General features: G+C 39.0%; 1 protein-coding gene across 1 annotated transcript in view; it reads right to left on the bottom strand.

Annotated features, from left to right (window-relative positions):
• The window catches only part of NSD1 (nuclear receptor binding SET domain protein 1), a 75,415-nt gene that overhangs the window by 42,686 nt on the left and 11,624 nt on the right, over positions 1-21,105 (bottom strand). The window contains 2 exon segments of the mRNA XM_015412539.1: positions 61-233; positions 5,756-5,891. Coding sequence (XP_015268025.1) covers positions 61-233; positions 5,756-5,891 — 309 coding nt within the window.

The raw sequence follows: 21,105 nt of genomic DNA on the forward strand, positions 1-21,105 counted from the left end.
CACGCTTTGTACTCAGATAGGGATTCCCAAGAACAAAATACAGAAGAACAAGAGTTTTACCTTGTGCTTGTAGCCCTTTTCTTTTTGTTTCCCTCTTCTCCGAAGGACAGGCAATTCTTCAAATTGATGTCTTCCTTCGAAAACTACAATAGCCTTTCCTACAACCCAGGCTCTTTCAGATGATTCTCCTAAGGCTTCCACATAATACTCCCGATATGGTCTACGATTGGAAACTATTGAAATAAAATTAATAAGATTAGCATTAGCAACTCACATCAAGGTGTAGGAATAGAAGTGCATAAATATCTCCCAAACATGAAACTTGCCCCTATGTTGAAATCCAGGAGACAACTGCCTTAGAAAGCTATAGCTAAGAGTTTGTGGAATAAACATTTTGTTTTTTAAATAAACCCCAATGCCTCAGATTTTGGCAGGGGTTGCTGGATGTCCAACTTGACTGCTGCCTCCACTTTACATCTTGAATAAATCAAAGGCTTCAGTGAGCTCAGGAGTGGTTATCTTAGGATAGATAACAAATTGCGTAAATAGATCTTGACTGAAAGCATCATGTGAATAAATATACAATTGCACAGATGTGTGTTTTGCCTTAAACTGCATTACTTTGCACATTCTACAGGCCTGTCTCAGATTATGTTGGGATATTGTATGAACATATACCAAACTTTGTTGTGGTTTTTTTCCCCAGATTCAGCTATAAGGTTATTCCAGAAAGAGTTTTACACTTTGAAGTGTTCAATAGGTAAGAGTTCTCTAAGAATAGCTCTTAAGGATGCATGCAATTTTATATCTTAAAAATAATGATTAGATAACAAATGACAATAAATTCATTGTAGCAATTCAGTCCTTTCCAAACTGTTCAGGAAGAACAAACAGGAGCTTTCTAAAATAAAATAAAATAGCAATCATCTTTACCAATCACTTTTGCTTATTCAATTTCAGCCAAGCCCACTGTTTGGGGATGCTTGATACCTTATCTAAAACTTCAATTCCTCTATATCATTTCTTCATGAAAGAGGATGTACTAAATTTAGAATCTCTGTGGTGCGAGTGAGTTTAAAATCCAACTATGCAACCAAAGCTTCCCTTCGGAGCCAGAAACTGAGATGTTAATATGTCTCTGCATCCCTTTGGTAAACTAACCTGTTATGTATAACATGGACAGTGGTAATTCACGTCACCCTGGTAAAGGGGTTCATACCCGCCCCTACATTTACAAGAATCTTCAAATAACTTAGTCTGAGTAAGGAGATACCAAAGCTTCCCTTCGGAGCCAGAAACTGAGATGTTAATATGTCTCTGCATCCCTTTGGTAAACTAACCTGTTATGTATAACATGGACAGTGGTAATTCACGTCACCCTGGTAAAGGGGTTCATACCCGCTCCTACATTTACAAGAATCTTCAAATAACTTAGTCTGAGTAAGGAGATCCCAGCTAGGAGGGAGAAGCAGACCCCAATTTGTAGAGGTCTCACCCAAAAATTGATTCAGTTTCATACCACCTGACTATGGACTTCTCCCACCTGAGATCTGACTGGACAAGGCTTCTGACTCGTCCCTCTGCCTTCAGTCCCCTCAACCTAAAAAGCAGGGCTTTTGCCCACTAAAGATGTCATCTCTCTTAATCTAAAGAAGTATGTTCCTCATGTTGATACTGGCAAGTGTATGCTTCACCATTCTGATGTTTGTTCCACCCCATGTCCAAGCCGCCCTGAGCCTGCTTATGGGGGAAGGCAGACTGTAAGTGTAATAAAATAAAAATAAAATAAAGTGTCTAGAATTGAGTTTAAAAGGCTAAAAAAAATCTGTCTGCTGGCAGCTAATGATTCCTCTGTGAATGGACATGGGGTGATCCTTAACCAAGGAAGTCCTACCCCATCACATATAATTATTGTTCCCCCATGGCTCCAGTGTGAATTAGAAGGAAAATTAATATCTCCAGCAAGTGACAAATGAGGCTCATCTCACCAGCATGTTATGATGATGGGAATTTTTGGTAAGGGATGGTGAAGCAGATTAATTTTACTATAAACTCTTCATGATCCTTGGAATTAAAAAACATTCAGTTGCTTCCTAGGCAAGTCTATTCAGATCTTATTCAATGGGGCTTACTCCCAAGGAAAGTGTTTTCAGGATTGCAGTATTGCTATATGGCTACAAGCCAGGAACATGGGCACTTGCAATGTCTCAACAAATCTGCTTCTGCCACACTTATTCTTTGCCAGACTCCTGGTACTACAAGTTTAGAAAGCCACACCTTTCACCCCCCAACATAAATCCAAACTTGGGTGGCAAAACTGGAAAATTTAGCTGTTAAGGAATGTAGTGCTAGCAAAAGACAAGATTTAAACATAGTTGGAAAAAAATCTGGAAACCGGTTTTGGAATGATTTGATTAAACATATGGCTACTAGTATACCCACTTAAGCTACTAGGAATGTGTTGTGCTGTGTGAATGGCAGCATGGAACGAGTATAGAGACATTTCTTTTTCTAAGCATTATCTTTTTTAAATATGCATCGGTGATGCTAATTTCACTTTTGCACAAATGAAACAAGAGATTTATGAAAATAACCAGACTTAAAATTTTCTAGAAATAAGGACGAGAACCATTAACTAAACACTATTACTTATATGTCTGGAATTTTTTCTAAAAAGCAAAACAGATATGAAGATACTCATTTAATGCAGGTTACAAGTGAAATGCCATAAATAGTTAGTAAGGCAGAATCTGTAATTAATAATGCAGACTAGAAAAGCATTAACAATATGTAATCCTATAATCTCTATGTAATACATTACCTTTCATTTTTGTATGCGTATCTAGCATAGGATCATGATAAATTTTACAGGGCCACCATGGACGTCTACTGAACTTTGCCCACACAAGATCTCCAGCTTCATACTTCACAGGAATAGGTTTCTTCTTGATGTGACCCTTAAGAGAGGGGGGGAAGTTGTTTATCTCAGCTGGGAATTCACATATGTGCATTTATTAACAACCCACAAATATGGCTCTCATTTCCTACACACACGTCATGAATTTCTAGTACAGTTAATTTTAATCTATTTAGTTCAATGTATTAATTGGGAGGATAGCAAATTAAATGTTCATATTTTATAAGTTATTTATTTCAGGTGAATTATTTTAAATAGGCTTTGAAAACAAAAGTTTGCCTTTCATTTTATCAAGAGGTTTGCTTGTTTGCTAACTGGTAAACAAAACTGATGTTTATATATTTACAAACTCTAAATTTTACACTTCTAAAAAAGCTCTATTGTTGCAATTTTCTCTAAATAAAATATATAATTTTGGTAAATTGAATCAATTAAAAGACAGTTAAAAGACAAATGATTAACTAGTTAAAATCTTAATCAATTACTAGTCCTATGATTCTCCCATTTTCAGGCCCCATAAGCACCTGCCCTCTTTTCCACATCTAGCCTATCAAAGAGCCAAGAGCAAAATATCTCTATCAGTTTGACACAATAATCACCTTTTTAAGACAAACATCTTAATTTCCCGTAGTTAAGGCACGGGATCAGCATAAAAACAAAGTTGGGATTGTCTAGCTCACCTCGTATGCCAGTATCCAATCATGATGAGTTTGCTGAGGCTCAGCAGACAGGAGATTTTAAGATATGGGACAGCCTAAAATCGACTAAGGTAGTCAATTTTATTAACAATCAAGCTATAAAATCTTTTGCAGAACTTCAATGTGAAGCTGGGGAATCTCCCTTACAATTTTTTCAATACCTCCAGTTAAGAAATTTCATTCAAATTAGATTCCATAACAGGAATATGTTTTGCCTGTTAAATCAATTTGAACATATTCTAAATCAATCAGATCCACATAAACACTTGATAGTGACTATCTATAGCTTGCTTGCATACTTGGAAGTAAGGAATACAAATTATAGGAGCAGATGGGGAAAAGATCTTCAGACATGTATATCTGTAGATCAATGGCAAGATTTGTACAAGAATATTGTCAAGGTATCTGCTAATATAGATACTAGAGAAAATATTGTTAAAATTATGTACAGATGGTCCCTTACGCCTGATAGGTCTGCTGAGATGTTAATATGTCTCTGCATCCCTTTGGTAAACTAACCTGTTATGTATAACATGGACAGTGGTAATTCACGTCACCCTGGTAAAGGGGTTCATACCCGCCCCTACATTTACAAGAATCTTCAAATAACTTAGTCTGAGTAAGGAGATCCCAGCTAGGAGGGAGAAGCAGACCCCAATTTGTAGAGGTCTCACCCAAAAATTGATTCAGTTTCATACCACCTGACTATGGACTTCTCCCACCTGAGATCTGACTGGACAAGGCTTCTGACTCGTCCCTCTGCCTTCAGTCCCCTCAACCTAAAAAGCAGGGCTTTTGCCCACTAAAGATGTCATCTCTCTTATGATTCAGTTTCATACCACCTGACTATGGACTTCTACCACCTGAGAACTGACTGGACAAGGCTTCTGACTCGTCCCTTTGCCTTCAGTCCCCTCAACCTAAAAAGCAGGGCTTTTGCCCACTAAAGATGTCATCTCTCTTAATCTAAAGAAGTATGTTCCTCATGTTGATACTGGCAAGTGTATGCTTCACCATTCTGATGTTTGTTCCACCCCATGTCCAAGCCGCCCTGAGCCTGCTTATGGGGGAAGGCAGACTGTAAGCGTAATAAAATAAAAATAAAATAAAGTGTCTAGAATTGAGTTTAAAAGGCTAAAAAAAATCTGTCTGCTGGCAGCTAATGATTCCTCTGTGAATGGACATGGGGTGATCCTTAACCAAGGAAGTCCTACCCCATCACATATATTTATTGTTCCCCCATGGCTCCAGTGTGAATTAGAAGGAAAATTAATATCTCCAGCAAGTGACAAATGAGGCTCATCTCACCAGCATGTTATGATGATGGGAATTTTTGGTAAGGGATGGTGAAGCAGATTAATTTTACTATAAACTCTTCATGATCCTTGGAATTAAAAAACATTCAGTTGCTTCCTAGGCAAGTCTATTCAGATCTTATTCAATGGGGCTTACTCCCAAGGAAAGTGTTTTCAGGATTGCAGTATTGCTATATGGCTACAAGCCAGGAACATGGGCACTTGCAATGTCTCAACAAATCTGCTTCTGCCACACTTATTCTTTGCCAGACTCCTGGTACTACAAGTTTAGAAAGCCACACCTTTCACCCCCCAACATAAATCCAAACTTGGGTGGCAAAACTGGAAAATTTAGCTTTTAAGGAATGTAGTGCTAAGAAAGACAAGATTTAAACATAGTTGGAAAAAAATCTGGAAACCGGTTTTGGAATGATTTGATTAAACATTTGGCTACTAGTATACCCACTTAAGCTACTAGGAATGTGTTGTGCTGTGTGAATGGCAGCATGGAACGAGTATAGAGACATTTCTTTTTCTAAGCATTATCTTTTTTAAATATGCATCGGTGATGCTAATTTCACTTTTGCACAAATGAAACAAGAGATTTATGAAAATAACCAGACTTAAAATTTTCTAGAAATAAGGACGAGAACCATTAACTAAACACTATTACTTATATGTCTGGAATTTTTTCTAAAAAGCAAAACAGATATGAAGATACTCATTTAATGCAGGTTACAAGTGAAATGCCATAAATAGTTAGTAAGGCAGAATCTGTAATTAATAATGCAGACTAGAAAAGCATTAACAATATGTAATCCTATAATCTCTATGTAATACATTACCTTTCATTTTTGTATGCGTATCTAGCATAGGATCATGATAAATTTTACAGGGCCACCATGGACGTCTACTGAACTTTGCCCACACAAGATCTCCAGCTTCATACTTCACAGGAATAGGTTTCTTCTTGATGTGACCCTTAAGAGAGGGGGGGAAGTTGTTTATCTCAGCTGGGAATTCACATATGTGCATTTATTAACAACCCACAAATATGGCTCTCATTTCCTACACACACGTCATGAATTTCTAGTACAGTTAATTTTAATCTATTTAGTTCAATGTATTAATTGGGAGGATAGCAAATTAAATGTTCATATTTTGGAAGTTATTTATTTCAGGTGAATTATTTTAAATAGGCTTTGAAAACAAAAGTTTGCCTTTCATTTTATCAAGAGGTTTGCTTGTTTGCTAACTGGTAAACAAAACTGATGTTTATATATTTACAAACTCTAAATTTTACACTTCTAAACAAGCTCTATTGTTGCAATTTTCTCTAAATAAAATATATAATTTTGGTAAATTGAATCAATTAAAAGACAGTTAAAAGACAAATGATTAACTAGTTAAAATCTTAATCAATTACTAGTCCTATGATTCTCCCATTTTCAGGCCCCATAAGCACCTGCCCTCTTTTCCACATCTAGCCTATCAAAGAGCCAAGAGCAAAATATCTCTATCAGTTTGACACAATAATCACCTTTTTAAGACAAACATCTTAATTTCCCGTAGTTAAGGCACGGGATCAGCATAAAAACAAGTTGGGATTGTCTAGCTCACCTCGTATGCCAGTATCCAATCATGATGAGTTTGCTGAGGCTCAGCAGACAGGAGATTTTAAGATATGGGACAGCCTAAAATCGACTAAGGTAGTCAATTTTATTAACAATCAAGCTATAAAATCTTTTGCAGAACTTCAATGTGAAGCTGGGGAAACTCCCTTACAATTTTTTCAATACCTCCAGTTAAGAAATTTCATTCAAATTAGATTCCATAACAGGAATATGTTTTGCCTGTTAAATCAATTTGAACATATTCTAAATCAATCAGATCCACATAAACACTTGATAGTGACTATCTATAGCTTGCTTGCATACTTGGAAGTAAGGAATACAAATTATAGGAGCAGATGGGGAAAAGATCTTCAGACATGTATATCTGTAGATCAATGGCAAGATTTGTACAAGAATATTGTCAAGGTATCTGCTAATATAGATACTAGAGAAAATATTGTTAAAATTATGTACAGATGGTCCCTTACGCCTGATAGGTCTGCTAAAATAGTACAGGTATATCTAATTCGTGCTGGTATTGCAATGCAGACATCAAGACCTTCTTCCATATCTGGTGGCAATGCTCACTTGTGCAGAAATTTTGGGAAAACATATTTACGGAAATAAATAGTATTCTGGATTGCAAGCTGGAGTGTAAGCCTGGGATAGCACTGTTAAGCATTTTACCATGTAATCTTGAGAAAAAGTATGAAATTAAAATTCTGTTGGTGGCAGCTAGGCGACTTCTTGCACAGGCCTGCAAAGAGTCATCTTTGTAGGGCACAGATGAATGGGCACATACAGTTTGGCACGTAGTCTTGTGGAATAAAATAACTGTGTATAAGAAGGTCCGCAAAGGGAAAACTGGGACTCAGGAATTCTTCATTCAACCTTGGTTTCCATTTGTTAAATACTGGAATAAGCATAGGTCAAAAGAGCAGGAAAAAGAAATTATTCTGAGATATGTCTGATTAATTGATTGTAATAAATGGAATATTAAACTAGAATAAGATATCAGCAGTAACACTGTTAAGAGATCCATGGTATGGAATTTTAGGGGGTTTTGTACTTTCAATCTCTGTAATTATTTACATTATGTGGTACCTATTTATTCTTACTGTAATTATTTAAGTGTATTTTGCAATTCTTTTAATTTAGTTTTGTAATTATATTTAAAATATTTAAAGACAAACTTTTCTGTCAAGGAAAAAATCTAATTTCTCTACACCTGATATAGGGTTGCCAAGTCACTTGCCTCTAATAGTGGGAGAGAGTCGGCCCCTGGCCGGAGAATTCACGTGCGCACCGCAATGATGTCACCAGAAAGTGACGTCATTGCGCCGGGCACGCCTCCAGCTGATGCTCTAGCAAACAGCCTAGAAACTCTATGGTACCATAGAGTTTTCAGGCTGATTGCTAGAGCGTCAGTCGGCGATGTACCCCGCACAATGATGTCACCTCCTAGTGACATCATTGTGCCGAGTACGGCGGCCCGAACCGGGCACTTTGGGGGTGGGATTCTCCCCACCAGTCTTTTCTGGGCCGGCAGATTGGGGACCCTTTTAGTGGGGGAACCTCCGCCCTCCTGGGGGACCTGGCAGCCCTAGCCTGATACCAGAACCTACACAAATCCTATTCAGAAGCAGGGGGAATTTCTCAGTGTTGCAACAAAGCATGGAATTCACTTTAACTTGGAAAACATCTACATTCCTCCACATCCCCATCTCAGAAAATAAGTCAGCTGAGTCCCATTCCCTTAAGCCTGGGGGGGGGGGGTTGACAGAACAAGAATGATATATGGTTTTTCTCAACACCCAAAGACTGTCCCTTTCACTGCCTATCTCTGTACACACCCTCATTGTCTTCTGTTGACCCTGCCTACCTATAAATACTTCCAAGATCACCTTCCAACTCTTCTCAGACCAATAGGTCACCTTGTGGCTTTCAGTTCCTGTGATTTCTCTCTACAGCTACCTTTCCAACTTGCTTGCAAATTTATTCCTGAGCATCTGGCTTCCTCCAATTCTTCTAGGTCTTCAACAACTAAAACTTGCTGAGGCAGGGGCAAGGAGAGGAGCTTGTCTGATTCCACCACAAATTCCTGCCCTTCTTCCCAAGATCAATACTCCTTAACAGGAATAATTAGTACTGCAGAGCAACAGCACATGTATCCACTAAGGTCTGATTCACTTCCCAGACACAACCACTCATGGCAAACACCTACATCCTTCACTCACTATGATCACATGCCACAATTTGGCACACTGCTGCAAAATTTCAGAAGTGAATTGAGGCATGAATACTATACAATATTGTGCCATTCCCACAAGTCATTATGAAACAGATTTGAACTAATGTTAATATTTAAAATGTATTACTGCTTTATTCTGATTTTCAGTTTATCTCAAGACAAGGACATATTTCAAATACAGAGGAGATTTTCAACCATCTCCTCCCATCTTCACCCCCAACCCTTTAAAAGTAAAGGTTTCCCCTGCTCAAAAGCTAGTTGAATCCGACAGTAGGGGGCGGTGCTCATCTCCATTTCCAAGCCAAAGAGCCAGCGCTGTTCGAAGACGTTTCCTTGGTCATGTGGCTGGTATGACTAAATGCCGAGGCACACAGGATGCTGTTACCTTCCCACCAAAGTGGTACCTATTTATCTACTTGCAATTTCTTGCTTTCGAACTGCTAGGCTGGCTGGACCTGGGGCCAGAGATGGGAGCTCACTCCATCACACAGCACTAGGATCTCAAACTGCCAAACTACAGACCTTCCAGTCTGCAGGTCAGCGTCTTAGCCTCTAAGCCACCACGGCCCCATCTAAGAAGCCTTTAAAAGCCACCCACAAAAGATGGAGAGACTTCCAGAGTAGGCCTATCTAGATCCCAGCCAAAATTAAGATCACAAGAACATAAGAGAAGCCATGTTGGATCAGGCCAATGGCTCATCCAGTCCAACACTCTGTGTCACACAGTGGCCAAAACCCAAGTGCCATTAGGAAGTCCACCAGTGGCGGCCACAGAGGATTATGACAAAACTATTTTAAGAATCCCCAAATTAAGTTCTGTCCAGAAAAGGCTAGTAAAATTTGAAGCCATCCATCAATGCCATTGTCTCAAACACAGTCAGCACCAGTATCTCAACACAAGGCATATATACTCCCCTTCCCAATAAACTCCCCACCCCTTGCTATCAATGAAGAATTTAAGTATTGACATTACAGGCTGATTCTCTTCACTCCATTCCAAAATCAAAGATTCAAACTATCTCCATCTTGTTTAACAAATGGACATCATTTAAGATACAAAGCAATAAATATGCAGAGAAAGTAATATATAATTTCTAAAACCTGGAAATTGCATACATAATTTTTAATACTTTATACATTCCAGAGTATTTTCAAATTGTATAAAATGTCCTTCAAAACCTTCCATTTAAGCTACTTGTAGTCACTCAAGAAAACATTGCAGTGCAGACACTGTGGAAAACCTTGGTTAAGTAAGCTTAATTATGGCTGGCACGATGTCTGAGTCCATAGAACACTATCAGAGTCATAGGTTTGCCACCAAAGGGAACTGCACCATAGAAAGAGGAATGCTAAGCAGATGGAAAATGAAAAACATTAGGCCATTTTAACATCATGGTTTACAGATCAGATGGGAAACAAAAGCACATACGAAGTTCTAAGCATGGTTTGCTTGTGTGTTTGGTATAGTGGTTAGGCATAATCATCTGAAATGAGTCTAATGGTATTTAACTGTTTTTATTATTTTAATGCTTTTTTTTAACTTTGTGAGCTACCTCAAACAGTTCTCTGGACAGATGACATATATATTTCCTAAATAAATATAACCTCCTCACAGGACTTAATCATCTGTGCAGATACCCACAAACCAAGGCATGCCTTTTCCAAAACAGCCTTCTTAACTAACCCTTGCAATACATGGTTTAATACCCAAATGAAGGCAAGCCTTAAATGTATTTATTTACAAATTATTTATTTATAAATTATACCAAGTTCATTCAACCACTAGAACAGAATCTTAGCATGCTGAGGCAACCTTGTAGCAACTCTTCCGTCATCCATATTTCAACTGTTTGTCAGCAATCCAGGTTTCCAGACTGCATCTGACCCTGAAATCTAGTTCATCTGCAATTTATAATTACTTCTGAAATGAAAAGTTATGATTTTCAAAATGGAACTATTAAAGCTGGAATGAATTAATATCTATATCCCGCCTTTCACTTCAATTCCCACTAAATGCAACAAACAATACAAACATATTTGCAGCTAGAAGTATCTGCAAAGTTAATTTAGAATAAAACCAAGAAAAATACAATTTTTTAGAAAAAGGTCTTCTTTCAAAACAATAATCATAGACAAAGGCCCAGCATAAAAAGAAGCCACTTCCACTCATGTAAAGGGAAGTACTCTAATTTCCATCAACTCCCAGTTACATTTGACCACATCAAACCATGTTCTGTCTGGTACGGTAACCGTCAGAAATGGGTTTTTAAGGGTGCTGAAGCTGCATTTGGAAGGCGGTAACAAGATCAAAAATTATGTTTTTAAAATACTGGTGTTCTATGCCAATACAATATTGGGAGACACATAGTTGATTAATATCTGATTTTTCCCCAACCTTGAACATTAGGCAAATTCTTAGGACCCAGAAGAATTATTAAATGTTTTATTGCAGGATATCTACTCACTAACACATAGTGGAGGAATATAACAAAGTCTGGGAGAGATTTGGCTACTTCATCTACACCAAGCATCTACTATAGCATCTAAATCTAGAACCAGAAGACACCCAATGTAATTGATGGACAATACATTGAGAACAGACAAAAGGAAATATTTCTGTACTCAACAAGAAATTGAACTGTGCTACTTGCTCCCAGTAGACGTCCTGAGGACAAGCATAGATGGCCTTATGTTCATTAATCTTCCTCACTTTCTCCTCCCTCTAACAGCCATTTCTGGCCCCAAGAATGTTTATTCCCATGGTTGTGAGACCCAAGCGAAGTAATACCAGTGTGGGTCAGGAAGCAGCACTGGTGAGGGGAAAGGAGATGAAATCTCTCTTCCTGCATTTTCTGTCAGCTGAGTGCCACTGGACAGAAGAGGAATGGAGGGGTCTTGCTCTACCAATATTATACAGCTATTACTCTACACGGAATCAACTTTTCCAGGAATCAACTTTCTCAGAATCAGAAATGGCTGATGCCAGACAGAAAAGCAGCAAAGACCCACAATTCTTATACTGGATCCAACCAGGTTTCTGCAATGAAATGCACTGTGTAAATGGAAATAGGATCTTCATTATCTTCTTCTTAGTTAAAATATCCTACATGGAATATTGTGGGAAAGATTCTTGACTATAAATGAATGGGTGAATAAACTGAAATTACATTGTGATAGCAAAACTGGTAGATGCAAAATAAAGGGGGGGAGACAAGTCAACAAAGTACTCAGCTGCAGCAAACAACAGAAATTCTATTACCCCGAGTTTTCCTAAATATTAATGTATTTAATACTTTTAAAAATAATTTAATAATTATTCATTTAATCCACTAACAATGCAATTTTAAACACTGTTACACCTTTCTAAATCCACTGTTTCAGACTGCAGTGTGACTTTTCCTCCTAATGCTTAATCAAGGTATTATGGAATATTTATTGTTTACTATCTGAACAAAGCATTTTTAAAAGCAGCACTACCTTGAATAAAGACTCCTGCATGCCTGATAACATGTAACATCTGTACACTTTACTGAATGAAAAACACATCATATTCTATTACTTAAACATACTTTACGGTCAAGAATGGCCATTATAGATCCACTGCCTCTCACACCCTCAAAATGTAGAAGTGAAAATTCACTACACCAAAATCCTAAATCCTGAATACACACTGTATGCCATTTATTCTAGTTCCCATTGTAGTGCATATATATTAACACACACGCACACATGGACTATTATATTAAAAGATACAAGCACACAATCACAGTGGGCAGATATCAATCAGAAGCTTTTTTTAGAAATAGCCATGCTATTAATACTATTATTAACTACTTATACATAATGCTAATTTAAACTGGTTTTCAGCTCTGCTGGAAACAGCAAAATAAATCATATGTTTGTATAAATGAACACTTCATAGTATTGCCTACAAGGAATATTATTTCTGCAGCTTTTACTCCCATTTACAACTGAAATGCTTCTTGCTCATTAAAAAAGTACTAGTTCTCTGACTGTGACACTATTCCTCACTCACTTTTTTTGCTGGCAATGAGAGCAAATTTCAGTTAAGTTAAATCAAAGCTACAGACTGGATGCGAAGAAATGACTTGAGGTTCAATGCAAGGCTTTAATAGTGTTCAAGCACATCATTATTCCAATAACAACCTCAGCTATCTGTAAGATATGTCAGTATTACTACCTCCACATTACAAGTAGAAGAACCCCTCTGAAGTAAATGAGATGTACTGTATATTTATTAAATCTTCTAGTAATCCCCTTCCCAATCTATCAAATTACAATGGAAACCAGAGATTTAAAAATCCCATATTTCCAATATGATGCACCATCACTCTTCACAGTGCAAAAACAGGTTCCTCTTACTTGCTTACATGCTTGCTACAGCTAGCTAATTTCATGGTTGTCCCTTACTTTGGCATCAAGGAAGCAAGCAACAGCAGCAAACTTCAGCTTGGAATTTGAGTAGAACATGAGGGGGGATTAATAGATAAGGAATGAAGAACCATGAGCACTGCCCTTAACTTCTTGGAAGAAAAGTGGGATAAAACTGTACTAGATAGGTACAAATTATCTTGCTCCTTAATATTTGTTTTGGGATGGTGGGACTGACATAATGAAAAATGTCCTTCCAAACAACCAAAGTACACTTCTATTCTAATTCCCAGGAGGGTATACAACACCCTGATATTACATGTGGTCAACAATTATATGCCTATAGTGACCACTGACAAGTGAATATTTATTTGGGAAATGCAACTAATAATTCAAGACCACCACTCTGCTCCAAACAGGGGGAAATCACTTTAGCTCATTGTGGCTCTTAACCAAAATGAAACCTCCCAGGTAGCACTGAAAAAGGAACCTATCCATGTGCTTGCCAAGTGAAAGTTTGGGTAGAACCAGACTGCAAGACAAACTGCAACCCAGACATAACTGCTGAAATAATTCCATAAGTAGAGGGTGGCCCTTCTGAACTGGAAGCATTTCAGCAGAGAATTAATTCCACAGGAATCTGATTTTAGGAAAACGCAGGTAAAAATGTTTAAAATAAGTATCATCACAAATACCTTTGCATTCATACGTAAGACAAAGCTCCATTCAACAGTGACATTTACTTCAAAGTAACAGTGTACACGTCTGTGCTATTAGGGTGCAATAAGCCACTATAGTTTAAAAATCCTGGAAGCTCAGATAAAATGTATACCGCAGGTTACGAAAGGTACAAAAGGTATTAAAAAAGGCCTGCATGGTTAACGAACAAAGTAATGGAAGCGGTAAAAGGAAAGAAGGGTTCCTTTAAGCAGTGGAAGGCTAGTCCAAGTGAGGTAAATAAAAGGGAGCACAGGCTTTGACAAATAAAATGCAAGTCGGTGACCAGACAGGCAAAAAGGGACTATGAGAAACATACTGAAAAACATAAAAACCAACAATAAAAATTTCTTCAAATAAATTAGAAGCAGAAAACCAGCCAGCGAGGCAGTGAGATTCTTGGATGACCAAGGGGTAAAAGGATAACTAAAGGATGACAGGGAAATGGCAGAGAAGCTGAATACATCTTTTGCCTCCATCTTCACTGTGGAAGTTGGGAGGTGCTTTCCCAGTCCAAAACCGCCAATTTCAGGAGAAGTGCCAAAAGACCTTAGTCAGATTGAAGTGACGAGAGAGGAGATTCTACAACAGACGGACAAATATAAAACTGACAAATCACCAGGCCCAGATGGCATATATCCAAGAGTTCTGAAAGAACACAAATGTGACCTTGTGGGTCTCATGACAAAAATATACAATCTATCATTAAAATCTGCTTCCATTCCTGAGGACTGGAAGGTAGCTAATGCAACCCCCATCATTAAAAAAGGTTCCAGAGGAGATCCGTGAAATTACAGGCTGGTCAGTAGATATCAGTAAATTGGTGGAATCTGTTATTAAAGATAGAATTAGTAGGCACATTGATGAGCAAAAGCTATTGAGGAAGAATCAGCATGGATTCTGTACGGGAAGATCTTTTCTCACTAACCTGTTCTTTGAGGGGGTGAACAAGGATGTGGACAAGGGTGACCCAACAGATGTTGTTTACCTAAATTTCCAGAATGCTTTTGATAAAGCTCCTCATCAAAGGCTCCTAAATAAACTCAATAGTCATGGGATAAGGGGAGAAGTCCTCTTGTAAATTAAAAACTGGTTAACTAACAGGAAACAGAGAGTGAATATAAATGGGCAGTTTTCACAGTGGAGGGTGGTAAGCAGTGGGGTACCACGGAGCTAAGTACTGGGTCCAGTGCTTTTTGATAGCCAGTTTGGTGTAGTGGTTAGAAGTGGAAGACTCTAATCTGGAGAACCGGGTTTGATTTTCCCCACTCCTCCACATGCAGCCAGATGGGTTACCTTCGATCAATCAAAGTTATCTCAGAGCTGTTCTCTCAAGAGCAGTTCTCTCAGAGCTCTCTCAGCCCCATCTACTTCACAGGGTATCTGTTGTGGGAAGAGGAAGGGAAGGAGATTGTAAACTGCTCTGAGACTCTGAGTGAAGGGCAGGGTATAAATCCACTCTCCTTCTCCTCCTCTTCTTCTTAACTTGTTCATTAATGAATTGGAGTTGAGACTAAGCAGTGAAATGGCTAAGTTTGTGGATGACACTAAGTTGTTCAGGGTGGTGAGAACCAGGGAGAATTGTGAGGCACTACAGATGGATCTGTCGAGGCTGGGCAAGTAGGCATCAACGTGGCAAATGAGGTTCAACATGGGCAAGTGCAAAGTAATGCACATTGGAACCAAAAATCCCAACTATGTATACATATTCATGGGGACTAAACTGGCGGAGACTGACCAGGAGAGAGATCTTGCAGTTGTGGTAGATAACTTACTGAAAATGTTGACCCAGTGTGCGATGGCAATAAAAAAGGCAAATCCTATGTTGAGGATTATTAGGAAAGGAATTGAAAACAAATCAGCCAGTATTATAATGCCCCTGTATAAACTGACGGTGCGGCCTCATTCGAAATACTGTGTACAGTTCTGGTCACCGCACCTCAAAAAAGATACAGAATTGTAAAAGGTGCAGAAAAGGGCAACTAAGATGATTAAGGGGCTGGAACACCTTCTTTATGAAGAAATGTTAAAGGCAAACTATAATTGAGAGGTGACATTTTAGAGGTCTACAAAATTATGCACCAGGGTTTTGGCCACTGTGCAACACAGAGGGTGTGGTCAGACGGCGTGCTGGGAGTGGATTAAACTGCTCCAGCCCCGATGCGGTTTCTTTTAACCTGGAGAACTGCGATCACACTCAGATCCTTGTTCCAGATCGCTGCACAGCAACATCGCACCCCGCTGTCCACAAGCGGGAGCATGCGTTGGTGTTGTTTTTTTCTCTCTGTGTTTGGGCATGCGCACAGGCAGCCATCTGTAGAACTAAAATTTTTGTGCATGTGCAGAACAGCGATTTCCACTTCAACCCGACTGCTGTAACACTTCCCTTTAAACTTTAAAGGAACACGTCCCTTTAACGTTTACCCTGAAAATGGCCTCCGTGAGATCCCAAACTCGTCTAAAGGCTAAAACTAGGCACTGTTTAAACATTGTTTTTAATAACGTGGTGGCGGACCTCCACCTATGCGCACACCGCCAACGCTTTAAAAACATAGCGGGTGAAATGCGGAAGCCTTGGGCAGCTTTCAAGCGGGGAGGGGGTTTAAACCGGAAGTAGCTCGACACCACAGGAGCGATCAGATGTCAGAAAAGTGCGGCTGGAACCGGAGAATCAGGAAAATGCCACTTGGGGACCTGGTATCAAAATACTCCAGGTTAAAGCGGTTTTGAGCCAGAAAGCAACGGCTGGGGACAGGAGGCAGATGTTGACAGTGTAATCTCGCATATAAAATCCATTTCTGAGGCGGGCCGAAAGCGGACTAACGGCTCGTCTGAACGCCCAGAGTGTTGGACTGGATAGGCCACTATCCTGACTTAATGTGTCTTCTCTTATGTTCTTAAAAACTAAACTGGAGGGAGACTTCAAGTCAACACCATTGTTCCAGAGGAGAACCCAATCCAGCATTAGCCTATATTTAGCATATTCATGCTCTAAGTTACTTCAAAGGGTTTGGCATTCTGGACTGTTGTATGAAGATACATACAGAATGAAGAAACCTACCAGTAGGAGGGTTCCCAAGCCCTTACCTTCAGAACCACTAAGAATACAGATTGGCTATTCCTAACTTGAAAAGTTAGTAAATAAGACACAGAACCAGAAAATGGAGGAAATCAGACTCTGATTTGGTTAACTCAACAACCAAAATAATATTTTTTCATTCTTTGGCTTCTGCTTGTGAAAGTCCTACACAAAATGAATGGAGAAATTCACAGACAAGCTTCCAGTGGAATGTTGTGCACAAACCAATTCTTCCAAGTGTTACAGTTACAGTATTCTCTTTGCCAAAGTGTAACACAAACTCTTGATCGCAATAAAACTTACTAAAATAAGACAAATTACCTAATAATTCTGGAGATATGGCATTCTGTACTGTATCCTGCATGATGGTGACTGGGCAACATGCAAAAATATTCTAATCAACTACATAAGTAAGGAAATGTTCTGATTCAAATTTAAATAAATAATTTACACATTCAAATAATGTTAGCAAAATTAGACAAATGCAACATTTACAGCCCTGGATCATGTACAAGCACTGGGGTTTGTCCATGCTTCGTATCCCACATTTAGCCCATCTATAACTTGATTGAGTTGCAGCACAACAGCCCTGGGAAGTGTAGAGGGAAAGAATTTTTCACAGAAAAAAAATTCCAGAAATTTCTTCACTCCACATCACTGTCCATAACTCATCAATAACAAACACATATAACATTAAAATTGGAAAACTAATAAGACTGTACAAAACACATTTCAAAATCTGGTATCTATTTTATGCCACTCAAAAACAATGAAATCTGTACCGCACACTTGGTATATTTTTAGCACAGCGATCTCACTTAACTAATTCTTCACCCATAGTAGTACTATTTTCAAGCCGGAAATACAACTAGCCCCTGAATTTTTGCCTTCCCCTTTGCCAAAACATTTCATTAGTATTACATAAAACAGAGGTATGCTTCAAAATGCAGAACTTGGTATTAATCCATAAATGCTACGACACATATGGAAATTCAGAAACCTGAGAAATTGCTTGTACTATCACCTTCATCTAAGGTGCTGAGGTAATTCCTATAAAATGTATATATAATCTATTATTTTTACACACATGCAGCTTAATTGCAACAATTTTAAATTCTCTCTCTCAGGTTTAGAGCCCTTTTTCTTAAACCACCTTATGTTCTTAATATGTTTGTTGAAATTTAAACCTTGATTTTGGCTGTATTATTTGGTGGAAAATGCCTTCAAGTTGTAGTTGAATAGCCCTGACCAGGGTAGCCCAGGCAAGCCCAATCTCAACTGGCAAGTACTTGGATGGGAGACCTCCTTGGAATACCAGCAGTCAGGAGGCGGGGGCAGGCCCTATTCAGCCACCTCTCTGAATATTCTCCAGGCCCCCAACAGAGGTTGCCATGACTTCCAGGTGCACACACAGTCAGTCACCAGAGGTTGCCATGACTTCCAGGTGCACACACACACGCACATATGAAAAATACAACCCCCCCCCCCAAATAAAAAAAAATTAAAAAGTTCCAGTGGAATAATGGCAACCCCATAGGGTCTTCAAGGTGAGAGAAAACCAGAGGTGGTTTGCCACTGTGAAGCCTGGACTTCTTTGGAGACCCCATCCACATACTAACCAGAGTGACTGTGCTTAGCTTCTGAGATCTGACTAGCCTGGGCTATCCAGGTCAGAACCTGTACTCTTTATTAAAATACAAATCAAATAGGATAGACAAATCTTATGGTGGTGTCTAATACACTGCACTAGAATCAAAGCCACACTGCAACTAATATATTCAGTGGCAACAAAACTGAAAGGGCTCATCGAGTTATTCCCAGCTAGCCAATGCACCACATATAATACATACTTCATTTCTGTTACCTACAGTAATGGGGCAAAAGAGGCAACTGGCTTGGAAGGGACGACTGGCACACGGCAGCATAAAGGCTTGGTTTCCAAGACAAATACAAATACCCAAAGATCCCATACGCACATGGGATCTTTGGGCTGGAACCTATTATACTCTGCCTCATTTTAACAGAGTACACATCAAGGTGTTGTTGTAATAAAAATATTTATCTAGGTGAGTTTTGTCCAGCAGAAACCCTCAATTTTATCCACAAGGAATCTGTACAACATCTCTTTCATGTAGCACTTTACAAAATAGGAAGTACTGCAAATGTTTCCTCAAGCTTCTAACGAAATACTCAAAAGCTTGCTTTCAGGAACAGTCTTTGCTCCGCTCTCTTTGCTAGGATTGTAAGATTAGCATTTCTCCTTCAAACACGAACACTAAGCAACAACTCACTTTTTTTGCGGTCAAATCAAATGGGGCAAGATACTTCAAAGGTGATTTGCTATTGCCTGCCTCTGCGTAGCAACCCTAGAATTCCTTGGTGTTCTCCCTTCCAAAAGCCCACCCTGCTTAGCTTCTGAATTTGACAAGATTGGGCTAGACTATCAGGCAAAAAATAAATCAGAATATTATCTGCTGGTCTGATCTCACAAAATTATTAGAAAGTTACCCAAGTCTGATACTTAAAAAGCTGCTTCCAATATTTTAGAAATCAGCTGTTGCAATCAGCATTATACATTTCATCGGTTCTGCAGAGAGATCACTAGAAATCTTGTAAGGTTCCTGCATACATGCTTTGAGATGCCATACATGGAGTTGTTCAGTGACTATGGGTGGAAACTCAATAAATATACAAGAACTTTTGGGTGTGGAAGGGAACCATCCCACTGCCCCCCCATGCCCCCAAAACACTGCTCCTTAACACAATATGAGGGGACTGTAGTGGGAGGGAGGAATCAACTATAGCCGCCTATAGCTGCCTCCCCTTCTGCCAGAACTATTCTTCTACCAGCAGAAAACAAGGTTTGGACCCAAAGTGTGAGTCCCAGGGAAAAAATCCACTGACTTCCTTATTTTGACCTAAACTACAGGAATGTGCCTGTCAAGTTTTCAAATGCTTATCTCATTCAAGAATATAACATGCCAGTATCAGGTGTGTTTTTTTTTTAAATATGAACACAAGCAGAGATCAATGTTTTAGTAAAAATATTAAAAGATTAATTAGGCTGTGCTGAATTTAGGAGAAAAAACCCCCTCTTTTCTCCAAGCCTAGATCAAAACACAAGGTACAAAGTGACAGGCTTATTAGCACTTTTCTGTCATCTTACTTGATTTTAAAGAAACTGAAATCAATGAAATATTACCAGCTTTTTAGAAAGTTTGTTGCAGGTATTCAGACTACTATGCTCTCATTCAGTTTCTATGCCCCACCATTCATTCAGTTTCTATGCCCCACCAAAAAATATTTCTTATTTTAGGTTTAGTTTTCCCTTAAGAAGAGCAAACAGTCCACAGGAAAATAGGTGTTTTCGGGGTGGGGGGACAGTCAAAACAAGTCTGTCTGTCGTGTCTGATTAAAGGAGATTTGACTCTCAAAATCTTATACACCTTGAAACGCTTATTGGTTTCGAAGGTGTTACTGGACTCAATCTATCTGTCTAATGGTGAAGAACAAGACTACCTCAGCCTCAGAACACTGGGGGCATAACTGGAAGGAAGTACTTCTTCACCCATAGAGTGATTAACACTTGGAATTCCCTGCCACAGGAGGTGGCGGTGGCTACAAGCATGGACAGCTTCAAGAGGGAACTGGATAAACATATGGAGCAGAGGTCCATCAGTGGCTATTAGCCACAAGGTATAGATAGGAACTCACAGGCTGGGGCAGGTGATGCTCTGTATTCTTGGTGCTTGGGGGGGGACAGTGGGAGGGCTTCTAGTGTCCTGGCCCAACTGATGGCACCTGGTATTTTTGGCCACTGTGTGACAGAGTGCTGGACTGAAGAACTATGAGTACAAGCCAAAAAGGGGAGAAAAACAGAACCCTATATGAGAAAGGTAACGCAAAAGGTTGAAACAAAGAAAATTAAAGTAAAATATAACTATGCACATAGTACAAATGTCCAAAATATCATTGACCTCCCCCCCCCGCTTTACACTATTTCATCTTGTGTTACTGGCGGTGGCTTGCCCAGTATTTGGCCCACCTTGGGCACACAGTTCAATTAGAATTTTTTCCCTTGGGAGCATCTGTTGATTTCTGCCTGATCTCCATCTTATGAGTTATGTTATCTGTTTTGTATAG

This window comes from Gekko japonicus, unplaced genomic scaffold (genome assembly GCF_001447785.1).
Source record: "Gekko japonicus isolate JY-2015 unplaced genomic scaffold, Gekko_japonicus_V1.1 scaffold100, whole genome shotgun sequence".
Lineage (NCBI taxonomy): Eukaryota > Metazoa > Chordata > Lepidosauria > Squamata > Gekkonidae > Gekko > Gekko japonicus.